This window comes from Osmia bicornis, chromosome 14, assembly GCF_907164935.1.
Source record: "Osmia bicornis bicornis chromosome 14, iOsmBic2.1, whole genome shotgun sequence".
In the NCBI taxonomy this organism is placed as follows: domain Eukaryota; kingdom Metazoa; phylum Arthropoda; class Insecta; order Hymenoptera; family Megachilidae; genus Osmia; species Osmia bicornis.
In genome coordinates this window covers 7,794,441-7,812,085 of record NC_060229.1, presented here as the reverse complement: position 1 = coordinate 7,812,085, position 17,645 = coordinate 7,794,441, and the positions used below count along the sequence as shown (strand labels likewise).

The 17,645-nt window shown below is 34.0% G+C and overlaps 1 protein-coding gene across 4 annotated transcripts in view; it reads right to left on the bottom strand.

Moving 5' to 3' along the window:
- Positions 1 to 17,645, bottom strand: part of LOC114881074 (bumetanide-sensitive sodium-(potassium)-chloride cotransporter) — a 73,825-nt gene that overhangs the window by 12,648 nt on the left and 43,532 nt on the right. For all 4 annotated transcript variants that reach the window (XM_046288583.1, XM_046288585.1, XM_046288586.1 and 1 more), the window contains exons 3-11: positions 16,062 to 16,122; positions 10,749 to 11,004; positions 9,344 to 9,597; positions 7,251 to 7,365; positions 6,758 to 7,089; positions 4,110 to 4,341; positions 3,243 to 3,364; positions 2,957 to 3,156; positions 2,055 to 2,202 (exon numbers count right to left, since the gene is read on the bottom strand). In XM_046288583.1, the coding sequence (XP_046144539.1) occupies positions 2,055 to 2,202; positions 2,957 to 3,156; positions 3,243 to 3,364; positions 4,110 to 4,341; positions 6,758 to 7,089; positions 7,251 to 7,365; positions 9,344 to 9,597; positions 10,749 to 11,004; positions 16,062 to 16,122 (1,720 nt within the window). The remainder of the gene's footprint in view (positions 1 to 2,054; positions 2,203 to 2,956; positions 3,157 to 3,242; positions 3,365 to 4,109; positions 4,342 to 6,757; positions 7,090 to 7,250; positions 7,366 to 9,343; positions 9,598 to 10,748; positions 11,005 to 16,061; positions 16,123 to 17,645) is intronic.

The following is a 17,645-nucleotide window of genomic DNA, read 5'->3' as shown; positions in this document are numbered from 1 at the left end:
CAGCTCGATTCTGACAGGAGTGACATTTCTGAACATTTACCCGAATTTAATTTGGTTAGATAATAATTAAAAAAAACAGTAGGTCAGTTGTAAATGTTACTACTGTAAAATTTTTCTAATAATTTGAAATAACGAACTGAAGCATCATTTTAGAAAATTAGTTCATTCTTGGTATGGCTCTACCTACTGTGTCAGTCAACGTGTTCATATATTGTAAATAAACATTGTAACGTGGGGTCACGAGTGCCCCGCCCCGTGAACATTTTAAGCTACCGCGCCTATCCCCGTACCACCGCCTTTTCCCCTTAACTCTACCCTTCCCCAACCACCGGTATTGGAGCAAAAGGTCCAGAGCGAAGACCGAGCAACCGAGCTGCACAAGACAAGCAGGAGATCCCGTTCCCAAAGACCGCCGAAGACCCAACCCCAACGACTATCACTGGAGAGAACGTCCCGCAACTAGCGGAACCTGGCCAAAAGAAGCCACAATACGTCCCCGTGGCGCCACCTATACGCCAGGTTCAAGGACCCTCACCAAGCAGCCCAGCATAATAAGTCTCTGCATCAGCTCTTTATCGACCCCGATCATCGGCCAATCCCTAATCGATAACCTCAATTAGCCTCTGACCCGACCTAATGGCCCAATCCCCCCCCCAAATTCCGTACGACAGGCTCGCTGTCGTTGCGACAACGACGAGCGAACATTAGAGATTTGATGCCGAGCGTATAATTTTGATTTCCGATATTCCAGGCGTTTAGATATTGAGAGCGATTTAGAAAGCAATTTAAAGTATTATAACGATTAGTACGGAGTGGTGGGAGTGCACGTGTGTCCAGCGATGTTGGTGAACCCTTATTATTATTACTTTATTGTAAATTCTGGGTACGTTAACAGATACCTTCCGCACGATTCACCTCATCCCCTTTTCGAACCCCAAAGGTCCCCTGTTCCCCGTTCGATCCTTTCGATCGCATAATGCAAAGAACTTCCTTGAACCCTCTACCCCCGAAATTCCTTGTCCCAGCATTCCCTTTCCTTGCGAACTGCCCCGCGAAGCGTGTGACGGCCCGCCACGGTCGAGCCGCGAGTCCCACGTCTATTGTGAGACCCCTAGTACCCGCGCATCTCCTCTTTTCCTCCGATTGCTACGAAGTGGCTGGCGCCCAACGAAGTATTGCCACCCATAATCATATAGATCGTATAGAGTGCACCCACGGAAAGGGTTACAACATATTGTACAAATATATCTGAGTTATTCGTTAACTACTTATTGTTATATGTAATAATTATAAAAGTACTAATCTCCGATTGCATGTTGTAATATTATCTTATAATTTTATCACAAGCTTTTAATTTAAACTTTTTAGCAATTTATGCTTTTCGTTTAGTACCTTGGAAAATTAATACAGTATTAATGCTACTTAACATTTTCTTTAATTTCGTCGTGTCCCGAGTGGTATTTGTGATTGCTTAACAATTGCTCAACATAACTGACCGAGCAACCGATATCGCTCGACTAACAAGGGATGCACAAATCAGCGATACGCACGCGAAAGCATATCGATTCAGGGAAATAACAAATCAGGTCGATTCCTGAAGAGGGAGTGGACAACCCGATAGAAGGCTCCGTCAAGCCAGGCCAAAATTCATTAAGACACTCATTTTAAATAAAGTTCTCTCTTGCTGTTCGCTCGAAGTCCGGCGAATACTAATTATTCGACCACTCCCGAATCCTTAACCTCCCACAAACAATTATAAACCCCGAGGGGCACAAAAATTTCTTTTAGTTATTTAATTATGTTTTTGTACCTAATAGCTCCATAGCATTTAATGCGTTAATAATTTTCATTTAATTAAAAGTACACGAATCTGAATTCAATTGCTACATAATTATAATACAATAACTGTAAAAAATTGAGGTAATTCAAGATTCAGTTTCTTTAGTTTGAGTTGGAGATTTTAAAAGGTACAACGTGTCAAAAGAGTTACAAATATAGAATCATACGAAAGATTAGACTAGAGGCAAGTAAATGTGTTTATTTAATCTACATACCGGATATATTTCCCCGGAAATCAGTAGCGAGTGGTTTTTCGTGAGGAGATTTGCCAGATGTAGTAACGCTGGCCTAGCTCCAGGCAATCCGCTTAGTGCCAAAATTTGAGGAGCATAATTTTTCACGTGTTCATCGATAGAATTCAATCTGTAACATTTAATTTCATTACATGTGAGTACATTATAAGTAAAATAATATTATTTTATCTGAGGAGTGCTAAAATTTATCTAACTTAAAATTTTCTATTGAAATATGATCTTGTACATTAAAATATGCAAGACATTGGTTGATAATACATTTCAGCGGTATCAATAATCGCATTTATTGATTTATAACATCCATAACTGTTGAATGAATAAATAAATAATTTAAATTATCATATTTCTTGGTGTAAACAAATTTTTATATATAGTTTGAAGAATATTCAAGCTTTATTTTCTTGATTTCATTGTCTTGAACAGAATATTTATTTTCTTAGGAAAAATCAGTCTTTTCCTAAGTGTTCCATAATTACTGAAATACCTCTATAATAGAATTGTGTATAGGGTTGACTATTTAAATAGGATCCATAATTGTACTATACACTTTAACCCTTCCCGATCCAATTTCATGCCTATCAGATTTCTCACCAGATCTAATTCTTCAGAATATGCAAATAAAGTAATCGAACGTGATCCTACATCGCAGCGCAACAAAAATTTCCTATGTAGAAGGAGGTCCGATAGACAGTTAAATATCATTTTTATTTATGGTTTTCTGGAAAGAGTCTTCAGGAAAAATGATCTTAAAAAAAAATAATCTCGCCTTTGCATGTGATCCTTGGAATGGTATAACTTTGTCCTTTGTAACAGAAATATTTAGGTGTTCCTATTTAAATGATCCACCCGTATAATAATCTCACCTGTACACGATAGAAAGAGCAGTTTTGTAGGTTTGTGCCTGAGTGCTACTGCCCCAATTAACATCCGGTTTCCGATAAACGACTATCAGATACAGTGCGAAAATAATTACAAATGTAACCAGCGATGTCACCCAATCAATGAGGAACATTATGGACACACATGTAATAAAACCAGCTAGTGACAGCCAAGTGTTGTAATACTGTGAAAATATATTTAACCTTGATTAATTATTTGACAAATATTTATGAATTTGGTTAAGGTATTGGTTATTATCGTATTACTTACTCTGAAGGTAGGCCGCCATCCAAGGGGTCGAATAAGTGCCGCGTGAAAAGTGCAGAAATTGATTAAGGCATAGGACGCGAGATAGAAGTTCGAGATCAGAGGTGCTACTGCATTCAAATTCGCTGAAAGTAGAAAATATTTAGTACAATTAATTATTTAAGCGAAGTAAAATTATTTGAAACATATCATAAATAAACATCATTTAATCCTTAAACAGCAGAGCCACGATCATTCGTGACGTGAACTTAATAATTTTTAAGTGAACAATGTAAAATTTAGAAAATGGAATTAATATGAAATACAAAATTACGTTAAAATTGTGGCTCTCTTCATGATCCGCCGCTGAGGGTTAAAAATCTTGTTTGATGAAATGTATTTTTCGTATCATAGTGGGAAACTTATTTACATGAATGAGTATGTAATGATATCACTGTATTTTACTATTCTATTACTGTAATTTTGTCATTTTTTAAATTATGTTTTACATTTATTTCTATCGTCATTTAACAAAATTCATTAAATTGGTCAAAAATTTTAAATAAGTTTTTATTATTTACCATTGATTATGATTTTCTTATAATCATTATAACGAGGGAAATAATACTACTATTTGAAATAGAATGGTATTTTATCTAGCAAATAAAATGCTTGATTGTTAGCAAAATCAAACAAGAAACGATAAAAAAAAAGACAAAAAATATACATATACTGATTGAATTGAGTAACCTCCTTCTTTTTCGAAATCGGTTAAAAAAGAAAAACCAATCAATTGTTGCAATCATAAAAGAATTACAAATACATCAATTTTTAGAAATTTTCTGCTAATATATGTATCTGTTGAAAAGATAATTGTTATTTTATTCGTACCAATCAGAAGAAATAATGCTGCAACAAAGAATGTAAGAATGTAGCCACGATAGGGTTCACCATGTTTCCCGTAACCTTTACTAAAGTAAATCAATCCAGGATAAATTCGATCTCGTCCCAATGCTTGTATCAATCGTGGCACTGATAACAAATTTGTCAAAGCTGTGGAAAGAGTTGCAGCGAAACAACCGGCGTAGATGAACGGACCCCAAACTGACATAAGTTGCATCACCTTAAAATGGAACAAAAAAATCATTAACTAAGACCTTAATTTAATGAGAATTTTTTAAAAGATAATAAGATTCATACATATTAACATAATTAACACAATTATAGCTATTCATTTAATTTTATACCGATTATGAAACACTAACAACTAACAATGAAACGTAAATACAATTTTTGTATGATGATTTATTCAAGTAAACAAAGTGAATCAAGGAAACAATGTGAATTACACCAAATAATTTAAGAATGAAATCTGAACAAAAAGAAAAATCATCTCTACATGAAACATATCAATATAATGGCAACTTTTGTGCTTTCAATTATTTTCATAATCATTCAAGTGATATTTTTATTATTTTTTTTTTGTTTACAACATAACTAACCATTACTATTCTTGATTTAAAAATTTCAAAAAATGTCTATTGCATCGTTTTTGTTCTAAGTATCTCATATATTATATATATAATAGATCAACTTTCATTAATTTATTATGTGGGATGTGCGTGTTCAATAAAAAAAATGTACGAAATAAAAATAAATTTAGGACTGTATCCATAAATTGCAAAGTGGTGAAAGATTTTTCAATTTATTCTGACATTGAGAATTTTGAACTTTTACGATATAATTACCAAGCATGGCAGACTTCCACAAGGAAAGTGGTCCCAAGTATTGTATTGTAACAAGGTGGCACGAGTGCTCCCCTGTTACAATAATCCAGATTTTCCGTTAATACCCCTCTCCTAACCCCTATCCCTTTCTCCCACCCGCCGGTATCGGGCCGGTAGGGGCGACGGAAGGACTGGACAACAACGCTGCAACCCCACCCCCGGAGGACTCCGTCCCGAGGCTGACGACGACCCTTCAGCTCCCCACAAAAGGACCCCGTGGGACCATCGACCCTCAGCCCGTAGCCAGCATCGCCGAGCCCGTCAGCCCTACCCATCCCGATCACCGGCCAATCCCCTCTCCAGAAATTCCCTGCAACGCGACGCCTAGAGTTTAAATAGCGATCATTGATTTTACCGAGAACGATTTGCGGAGTGTACGGTGTGTGTGTGGCGTGTTCCGGTATAATATTCACCCGCGAATTCGGCCAAGCCCCTTCCCTTCCCATTCGTCCCCTTTTTAGTCCCATTCTCGAACGCGTAACGTAGTGAACCTTCCTGTGAGCTTTCCCGACCCTTGAGATTGCCCTCCTCCGACAATCCTCCCTGCACACTCCCCCGCTTAGGATTGTTACGGTACACCCCGGAAAAGCCACGAGTCCCATCCCCTGTAAAGACCCCGATTCTACCCCTTTTCCTTCACTTTTAGATTGCCACAACGAGTGACTAGCGCCCAACGAATTCTGTGTATTGCGAATAAATTAAAGAGTGACCCTCGCGAGCAGAGGGTCATAGTATATAGAAGTCTAGTCCTATTGTTATTATTCATATTCTTAGATTTAATAATTAAAAGTTACATATATATTTTTCTAAATTAGCAATAGAAAAACATTATTTTAAGTAATATTGTTATGGTACACATAATGTAAAATAGCAAATAGAAAGCTTAAAATTTGAGATTCTTAAATTAACTATTTCTATTTTGAATAATTAGAGCTTCAATATGCCCCACAACAAATGGTCATTTTCATCGTGGCGTTCAATGTGTTAATATTAATATCGCCAAAATGAAGATTTTGAAAATTCCTGCTTTCTCTATAGCGCTATTTACTCTACAGAAGCATATTTTGCTCGATACTGAACAATATCTTTGGGACATTCTTTATAATTAATGTAGAGATGTTATGTATGAGAGAAATAATCACTCGGGACGAATTTCGTGTTAAAATTATTAAAGAATGCGTTATTCACCGCACAATGTTCTATGCTAAAACGCTTTTGGTACAAAGACTAGATTCATTCTGCCTCTCTCGACTGCATTCATCCTAATGTTCCCTTATACTGCTGGTTGTGTTTTATAGTTTTACACCTGTTAGGTTATATGTATATAAATTACGAATTTTCCTTTCAATTCAGTATCTAATAGATATATTAAACCTAAATGATTTTATCTTCTATCAGGATTTCAACAAAAATTTGTCATTAAATTATAGCTCATAAATGGAAAGCGGAAATCATAACAAATTATATATACATACACATGCTTTTGTTAATTAAGATATAAACAAAATAAGATGATAAAATTGGTGATTAGTATAATAGTTAAAAGTATTCTCCGAAAAGAAACATGTGCATTCTTCGTTCAATTACTAAAACTAAAAATTCACTCGACATCTTCCACATAGTCCCAAACACTCAACCCGGCATGCACTTTCTTATTACACCGGTTATAAACACTCACGCATTCACATAGGCAAACGCCCCCCTCCCCCCCCCAACTCCCAGTAATGATTAATTAATTATAAGATGTCATACCGAATAACTGTTATGCAACCCATAATCGCAATTGACTGCTGGAATACAGCTTGCAATAGTGTCGTTTAGACCAACATGGCCACTAGCATCCCTTAAGGCTGCTCCACCAGCGAAGACAACAAAGGTGACATAGCTGAACATTGAAATTAGCAATGCAAGTAGAGTTCCTATCGGTATGCTACTTGCTGCATCTTTCAGATCACCGGAAATATTAGCACCAGCTTGAATTCCAGTTACGGATGGGAAGAAGATTGCAAACACAGAGAAAAACGTTTGATTGCTGTTCTCGGAGAACCGATAATCTGGTCCCATGTTCTTCTTGAAAACTTCAGCTAAGAATTGAAAAAATGGTCTGTTTAAAAAAAGTTAAGATTAATTTAGTGGATTGAAAATAAAAATGTGTACTGACGACAATACGTTTTTTTTTTTCTTTTTAATTTATAATAGATTTTTATTAAATACATTTACGTTAAACCTTTGCATTTACACTTACGGGAAAATCCAATAAATCCGTGTGCTTCTTGAGATATGCTCCTCGGGCCCATGATAGTACCAATTATAAAATCAAAAACAGCTGCAATGATGATGGCTATGAGAAAATTTTGTGCCTGAAAGGAATGAGATTTATTAAGTGACGAGTCTAAAACAGATATTTTCATCAGAAACATGGCGCACAAAATGTAGCTCACTCAACCAATTAATATTATATTTTATAGGATGTTATAAATAATTTTGGTAATTATTGAGATTAGGTTACACCTCACCGATTTTGATGAAATTTAAATATATTGTAAAACTCAACATTTTGAACAACTTTTTCCTATACATATAACTGCCGCTCGGCCTTAGTTTTCGAGATATTTTCGAAAAACTGTTGAAACTAACACATAGAATTCTGGCCATCCGTGTGTGTCCGTGACAACGTACGCGTTAGTATGGGATCGCCGCTTTTCTACTGTTTCTGCAGGCAACAGCACGGCGACCAATGACCAATATATACCTTGTGTACTTCTGCATTCATGATTTCAATGTATCGTAGCTATGATGGCACCTGGGAATTTAATATAGCCTAACCTAACCCAATCTACTCTACCTAATCAGTGAATTAAGTTAGGTTAGGGTAAAGTGATATTCTGGTCGCCGTTAGGCGACCAGACACACATACTGAGATTCAAAATCATGAAAATTAGTTAAATTTAATTTTTAAGCCCACCCGTAATATATGTATATATATATACACATATTGATGTCGGTCGCCGTGCTGCTGCCTGCAAAAACAGTAGAAAAGCGGCGATCCCATTCTGATGCGTACGTTATCACGGACACACACGGATGGCCAGAATTCAATGTGTTAGTTTCAACAGTTTTTCGAAAATATCTCGAAAACTAAGGCCGAGCGGCGGTTATATGTATAGGAAAAAGTTGTTCAAAATGTTTAATTTTACAACATATTTAAATTTCATCAAAATCGGTGAGGTGTAACCTAATCTCAATAATTACCATAATTTTTAATGATAGTTTTATAAATATATCAAAATGTTCATGGTTCAGAACATGAAATTTGTTTAAAATATTCGGAACAAAATGCATTTACGAATGTTTTGAAAGAAAATTAATTTTATATGACAATATGAATTTATAGATACAATTTATATAATGAATATAATTAGTTTATTAATGAAACTTTTTGAATAAAATATAATAATTTGCTTGAATTATTGAACTTTTCTTATTAAATTAAGCACTTTGTTATAATTTTTCATAGATGGCTAAATAAACAGTTTAATAGATTGAATTAATTTAACAAGTAGTTTTCAGTATTCGAATTTTAGAATAGAATTAAAATTTAATGACAAAATATTAAATGAACTGGACTATAAAATGCAATAAATGGAAATATCGATTATGCTATGCCTACTCATAATTTCAGGACTCGAACTCAACTCGTGATGCGAATTTCAATTACATCCGATTATATGTATACACACGATAATATATGAAAACATTTTCAAACGCAAAAATTTTAATTAAGTCTGAATAAGTTAGTGTCGGCTTCCGAATTAAGTTTCGAATCTTAAGTCGAGTTCGGATCCCAAAATTATGAGTATCCGAATAAAATGTACTGGACAAACTTTCGGTGTCTCACCCGACCCCACCCAATTATTATTACCCGCCCAGACCTCAGCTTTGGGTATCCAGATTTTCAGATACTCGCACACCCCTATACTCCGTTCAATGAGACGAGTCGCCAAGTCAAAACGCTTTTCACGTGATCGGCTCTGCGACTGCGGTCATTGGCTGTCACATGTTACAACTCAGGACCAAGTTATAGTGGTCCCTTACCGAGGGCTCTTGCATGCAAGGTCAGGCTTATCTTACGATGCGACGTGGGGATCCGGAACCCGTAAGTCGGCCCTGCCTTGCTCAGGTGCACGTGTTTATACGTGGTGACTCGTCTCGTTCAACGGAGTATAGTATTTGGTGAACACCACAGGTCATCAGCGTCCCATGCAGCGTTCAACATGTTACAGAAACTTCATCATTTGTTTTAAATCTGTTACAATTGAAAATAAATAAAATTAATACCTTCGATTCCCATTCCATTCCAATAGCACAGATCATGATCATAACGATTAGTGCAAGTACGCCCACAATTCGTACATCATTTACACCATTATCGATGATCTTCAAATTATGTTCTTTTAACAAATCATTCAATGAATCGCAGAAACCGATGGTATTCATCGAAGCTGAGACTGCGTTAGCAAATGCAAAAACGATTCCCACTGATGCTCCGAATTCTGCTCCTAGGGTTCTTGAAATGATGAAGTATATACCACCTATAAGAAATGATAATTTATAAGTCGTTAAATTAAATTATTCAATGGATAATGCTGGATCGTATAATTCTAAACGAAAGACTTTTGTATATCATAAAAGTATAGTAATGTTTGGAAGGGTCGTTGAAAACATAAAAAATAAAATTTAAATTTATATTGTTACATATTTCTACGGCCGGATTAAGATTTCTTAGGCTTAAGACTATCAAACCTTCGAGGGCCCCTTTGATTGATCAATTTAGTTCATAAATTGAAATTTATTTTAAATAAAATTTAATAACATGTAATCGCGAAAAAAATAATGACCTACAAAGAAATAATATTAAAGAAGAAATACATATAGGAGGAGAGAAGGAAGGGAAATTTGAAATTTCTTGTCATAGTAAATGGAAGGCTTAGAACGGGATCCCCTATAGAGTAGTACCCAGGGCTAAAGCCCCCCTTAGTTCTTTTCTTAATCCGGCGCTGCTAGAAACCCATCATGCAAAAGTAAAGTATTAAATTGTGGACCATGCACACCAGAAAACAGATCATAAAGTTTGTTTTTCAAATATTCAACATTTTACTTATTGTGACTTTCATTGTTTTTCGTTTGGATTTTTCATTAGCTGCATATCAATTTATAATTTTAATACAAGAGCGTTATTTAAATTTTATTTTAAACACTAACCACTATATTCTGAATACCCTGTATACTATTCTACTTAAATAATTTTCATAAATAAGGAATATCTTAATAAATAATCTTCAGATATTTCAAGAGACAAAGTATTAACATATTGCGGTACACCACCGGCACTGCAAATTAAATATACTCGAATAATTAAAAAACAAAATATAGAAAAATATTGTTTTGAATAGCATTGTTATTATGTAAATAGAAAGCTTAAAGTTCGAAATTTGGAAATTAACTGTTCTCATTATTAATAATTACTGCTTTAAACAAATACCTATTTTCACTGTGTCAATTAATATGTTAATTATAAAAAGAAAACATAATGACAATTTTTTATTTTTGTTATTAGATTGTTTCAAAATACTATGGCGACATTCATGGAAAAACAATTTTCAACGTTCGATAAAGTACACGATGCCACTCCTTTGAAAAAAGAAAAAAGAGGAACGACGAGAATGGGGGTTCTGTAACACACCTCCCTTTACTTCCCCATTAGTACTAATTGCGCTGAGGCTAAGCGTTGTGATGACGCAGACAGCCGCCGATATTCCAATAATGATGACACTCTGCAGTATGCCGGCCTGTGCCACCACCCACGACAGCCGTAGGAAAAGCATCACACCCCATATGTTCAGCAGACATGGTATGAGAACACCCTGGATCCATCCTAACTTTATTCCGGTGTGTCCTTGTTGCGTTGTCCCAGCTTGACCAGCTTCTATATTCGGATCCTGAAATTTCAACGTTACTTATCTTTATTTCTCTTTCGTTTCCTGCTGGCCAATTGTTCCCGTGTTACGGTTTTAGGATCTACTAACGTATCCGGAGAGGAAGTTTTATGCTTCGGAAGGTAATCAAAAAGACGGTTTTGGAAGATGACTGCGAACGCGGTCAATGACATCACCGGATTCGCTGCTTGCTGAGTAAACACTCTTTTTTTTTTTGAACGACTTATGTTTCGTGTAGTTTGTTATGTTCTTCGGAGACAGATTTATTGGGGTAATAAGAAAACTATTTTAATAGGCTGGTGGATAGTGATACAAATGCGATACAATGGTAATGTTTCCAGGAGGTATCTTCTTTTACTGTTGGAGAATGTTGAAGAGAATGCTTATTTAGAGTAATATTTGTTAGAATTTTGTAGAATATTTTTGAATAAAAAAGCTATTAAATATACACCTATGTTAAATGCGTAGTAGCCAAACTGATCAACTTCATAAAATAAGAAATAGAGAAAATGGTACTGTTATAATAGAAATAAGCTGTTATTATGTGTAATAGACAATAGATGATAGATTATAGATGATAGATTATAGAAATTATTCATTATTATTTATTATAGAAGTTATGCTATTATTTTTTTTAATTTTCCTTGTCGTTTATGAATAAATAATAATTACGCAGTGAATTATTTACAATGCAAATTTCAAACTGGAAGATATAGAATATATAAAAATAAATATATACAAAATATTGTTTATGTTTTTTCATATCTTGTATAAAGTTATGTAGTTAAATGATTTGGTTATTGAAAGTATGAAATTTGTAGAAAAATAAGCAAGGCTAAATGTATTATAATATTATTTGTTATGTAAGTTTTAGGACAAAATAGACTTAATGCAGTTGCATAGGCGGGACGCCGAGAATCCGTCCTGGTGCGGAGCGCCACTGTCGATACTTCGTCTCCCGCGAAGCTATTTCGCTTTCTGGCTTAATAAAAAAATCGATGTTGCAACTTTCTCTGGGTGGTTTCTCAAGATAAAAATCTGCTCCATCGCGTGGTATAATTCGATTTTACACTGGACCTCTACTTTTTCAGATAAATTGAAAAATATCCTAAAAAATTGGTGCCAATTCGGGGTCCCTCCGCGTTCAATGATCGTTTAAATATACTTAAACATTTATAATGTATTAAAGATAGGTATCGTTGTATTCAGGAAAGTCTACAGAATCTTTCAGTCTAAATAGAATTTCAATATCTTTTATAATTACGTCAGAAAATTTGTTTAAATCTGAAAAATATGTTTTTTTCTTCAAAATCAAATTTCTCAAAAACTGTACGTATAGGGGCAAAACGGTTTGCAGATTTGTAATTAGTGTGCAAAGCACTATAAGAATCACCTAGTGGAGATCGGAACACAAATTCACTGTTGGACAGTGTAATATGAATTAATTTTTCTAATGTTTAATTATTGTTATTAACTTCAGAAACGCTAAAGAAGTTGGGTTAACTCTAGTTAGTTAAAAAGTATTGCAAAAATTGCTCCATCTAAAAAATTTTCCGAAAATCATTGATTTTCACTTATGTATTTAAGATGAATACTAAAGAAATGATTTTCCTGAAGATCATACTAAAGAAATGGCTTAGTAAAAATATTATTAAGAAAAAAAATAGATAATGCTTATTTATCTCATCTGTTTTAAGTAGTTTATAAGTAAGTATTGGTAAGTAGTTTGCCTCTTTTAAGTAGCAAAAATAATGTTAGTGAAATTAATAATAAAAAAGAAAGTAATTGAAAATTATGATCCTATTGTGTTTTTCTCTTTTGATACATATTACTTTCAATGTTTCAATTTTGATTTTATGCATTAACTTGTATATAGCAGGTGAAAGTACATAATTTCTATTATGAATGTGTTAAAAGAGAAAAACTTTGCAATTAAAGTTTTTAATGAATAAGTTGATGAGTTCACTTCTTCTTTTATTAACTTCTTACGGTAAGTTTCGCGAAGAAAGAGGGTTTCGAAATTGATACTTTTTCTAATTTTCTTCGCAGCTGGTATTTACTGCTGTGCAAATTTAATATAGTGTCTCCCTCATGATACTTGTTCCGAGTTCGATCGTCCTTGTTGGTAGAGGAAGCTCCTTCGAGTCTCATTTGACTCTCGACGCTACGAACTTTACGAGTTGATTACCTTGTTAGTTTTTATGCACACGTTTTGCACTCTGTATTTTATTTAATTAAAAATAGTAAATGGGAAAATTTTTGTATGACAAAATCCTATTTGTTATTATGTTTAACAAAGTTTCGCATAAAATTGTAGATATATTCAAATGTAGGAATCTCATTCATATTAATATAAAAAAGAATTATTTAAATATATCGTATTGATAATAGCATACTCTTAATATACACAAAGTATATAATTCATGAAAATGTATTGTCTATCATTATTAAATATTTATTATTTTAACAGGACACTAATACAATATATTTTCTTTTTAAATTAAACAGTTAGTATGTTATAATAAAATAATTTTTAACAAAAAAAAAATCCGACTTCGAAATGCACTAAAAAGTATAAAATAATTTCTATTTCATTTATATCTGTATTCCAAAGCTATTAATATAATCTACTTAATCGTTAAATAGGATACCAAACACATTTCAAAGTTTTCGGAGGCGGTGCAAAATTAAAAATACCCGAACAAACGATGCTGCCAATAACGATTTGATTGCGGTATGGCAAACTTGGTAATTAATAAGTCGTAAGAGAAAATGCGAAATGTTATAGGTCCGGCTGAAAACATTTGTAATTGTAACGATTGTATCAGAAATTGGCAGCACTCCTGATGTACATGCACTATACTGCAGTTCACGGGAGACCATACTTAACTCGCGCAGTTCACTAGGTCTAGAGAGATTTTTAATAACGTGTGTTATTTCCCTCTACAGCTTGTTTCTTATTATATTTTGCGATCATATAAATGGTGGGCAGAAATATGTGATAACCGGTGATGATATTGTAAAGTTTCACGATACAATGGAATTCCTATTATTTTTCGGAAAAAAGATGATGTGAACGTAAAGTAAGAAGCAAGCTGTAAAGGGGAATCACACACGCTATTAAAAATCTCCCTAGACCTAGTGAGCTGCGCGAGTTAAGTCCGGTCACTCGTATAGTTAATTCGTAATGGGTATGTTGATTCCCGTAGAATATTGTTTAGTTGAAATTATCAAATGGATCATTGAGCGCAGGGAGCGAAGCTCAATTTCTCCCGAAAAATGTATTTCGTTTTCCAGAAACTCCTCTTAGACGGTTTACCCAATCTTGACCAAATTTGGCACAGCGCACCATGACCACAATGTGATGGTTATAGGCTATTGAAAGCAAAAATCGGACCAACCATGGTGGAATAATCACAAAAAAACTGATTTCAATGAAAAAGCATTGAAAAAAAAAACGTGGCCGTCGCGGGACGGCCGACAAGAGCGAAGCTCAAGTCATAACGCGTAAATTTACAGTTAAATAAATTAGAATTGTTTTTTTAGTAATTTTATGGTACAATTGAAAATGGAAAAAAAAACGCTGCTCTGCCGTACGCGAGGGCGAGATCGTCTTTTGCCGCGAACGTTCTTGTACGTACGATCGGCGCGAAATTTCGCTGGATGAGAGAATTAGAGGAGGGGGACCGAAATTCCCCTGTAGGGAAATCGTAACGTTCCTTCGAACCGATCTTACTGCGAAACGCGCCAAGGAGAGCCTCACTCTAAAAGTTCACGCGCAAGAAAATTCCTAAATTTAATTACAAATCGATATCACCATGTAAGCTTTTCACTACAAATTAGCCCTTACTGAATACGAGTTGCGCTCATTATTGTGTTAGCAGTGAAGCGGACAACAGACCTAGTTTATCATAGATTGCCGACGCCCGAGTTAGGATCTTCCTAGTAGAGGAAAAGTTTTTAATTTTGCGCCGCCGGAAAAGTTTTAATTTTGAATATTGCTATAAATGGAATGGAAATTATTTTACACTTTTTAGTGCATTTCGAAGTCGGATTTGTTTTTTGATAAAAATTTTTTTATTAAACTAAGAGTAATCGACTTCATTTTTTTCCTGATTATAAAGTTAATATTTTTCAACAAAGTTAATATAATATTGAAATTAAAATTTCATTTATACTATTAAAAGTCCAAGTGGCCAATTCACTCGTTATAGCCATGTAGGGGCGACGTGTCGGCCCCCCTTCCCCTCCTAAATTGACACTTATAATATTCATATTTCTTAATTATATACCAAATTTTATAATACTTAATAATTAATAATTATATTACCATATTTATAAATTACTTTTAATATTAATATCGTCAAAATTAAGATTTTGAGATTTCCCGTTTCTCCTGTAACCTCGTTTTCCCCACGGTGGCCTACTTTGCTCAATACTTTACTTGAAGTGGTGGCTAATCAGTTGTGTTGTAAGGGAATAGACTTTCTTGATATTAGGGGAGCAGACTTACTGATAAGTAAAGACCATCTAACTTCCGGCTGGGGTGGAATCAAGCCACCCCTTAAAATTTATAGTATTAAAAACCAGTAAAAAAGTTTTGCCCAATAAGAAAAGTTTCTTAATGCTTTTCCAGTATAACAATTAGTTTGATCCTGAAACTCAATAAGTTCATAAATCAGAAATTTTTATTTTTAAATTTCTTACATTTTATAATAATTTTCTATTATACTTCAAAATTTTGAATCATTAATATTTCAATTGACTAAGTCTTATTCAATAAAATTAAAAAGATATTGTAATATTTTCATTCTTTGTGAAGAAAGAAATTTTTAAAAGTACATAAAGATCAGCTTAATTTGCTTGAGTATCAATTTCCATTTGTATTTATGTTTTTGTCATCATTGGACACATGATGTTCAATGAAATTTTCATTTCCATCACATGATGGATTATTTTAAAAGCATGAATATGAGTGATTGCACGATGCTTTTCAATGCATTTGATGATATTACAACGAAAATGTTAGTACGAATGTCCACAGGGTGTGGCAATCTTACCTTTGTAAGATTTCCTTCGTGCAGGGTACTCAGTGATGGCCTCTTGGCACGGCGACTCAATCTACAAACAGAAACGTTCTTATAACTCGCAGTAATAGCCTACTAGTGAGGGAATAAAGTTAATTAAATTAGGATAAATTCATGAATTAAATAAGAATACCTATTAACCCTCGCATTACCAATGGGGAGACATAATTTACTCATCATATCATATTTTGTGTATTTGTTTGACTAATTGATTCAATTAATATTTTGAATAAAATAATATATATTGAGTTTTGGCATATTTTTTTATTGTTATGTAATTTAAGTTTACAATTTCCCAAAATGTTTTGTTCCATAATGGATATGAAGTATCATTAACACTAAAACTACTAAAGGGGTCGAAATGACTGGTTTCCAGTTTCTTATTTTAAATTATTAATTTTACCGTGGTATTTTTGGTTAAATGTATGTTGACTGTTATCAAGGTAAAGGATGAATGTAGATATATATTAAATTATGTTTCATTCTTTATTTATTTATTTTTTTATTTTTTATTTTTTAATCGACATTATTTTCAACTTAAAGATAAGTGTGCATCAAATGTCGGTAGTTCTAGTGTTAATTTTGGATAAAATATCATTTCAAATTTACTTTGGCAAATACTCAATTTATGCTTCCATAATATTAACCTTTTTAATTCTTAAGTTATTAGCAACTCTTATCAATTTTTACAATCGATATAAGAACAATATAATGGGAGGTTTGACGAGGTTTTTTAATATAAAATTGAATTGAGGATGAAGAAAGGGTTGTGATACGTATTTATACCATCAGTTTTCATATATATTATATAAATTAATCAACATTCTTTTCTGACTGGTGATATGCGTCGGCGTGAAGAAAAACTCAGAGTATCGTTTTATGACGATTACTAAGGTCTAGATCGTTTATTACGTGTCCGTGTACGCCAAGTACACGCCCTGTACTTGCCCGTTTTTTGACACTCACTTCAACTCCCTTATGGTCACCTCCTATCTGCAAAGTTATAACGAATCCGATCTCTTCTTTTCATTTTCATCCCCACGCGAAAATTTGGCTAGTTTTGACGCGTTGGCATATTTGAATCCATATTCATGCGCATTGAACACTGACAGAATAATTTAAAAGACTACGTAGTACATGTTGATATCGCTTTACAAGTGGAAAAAAGAATATGTCTGGGAGATCAGTGCCGGTACACATGTATCGACCGGAGGCTTCAAAGGGTTTAATGTTAGATACAGTGTATTTACGGCATAACCGAAACCATAGTCTTGTTTAATGTTAGGTGAGATAGGTATGTTAGAAATTTGGAATTCGTGGAATCCAACTGAATGACCTATGAATGAATGGAATCTGACTATATGGAGGTTTATTATCAATTATTGGAACGATTGCAGTTAGCACTAATAAAGAAACGTCCGTATCTACAGGTATATATACTCGACAGGAAGTGCGTCCTTTTTCCCTAAGCCCTAAGCCAACCCTCGCTTCGAGTATACGCAGCAAATCAGATGTTAGATAAAGCAGACCAATGTGGAAGGGAAATGGCAAAGAATG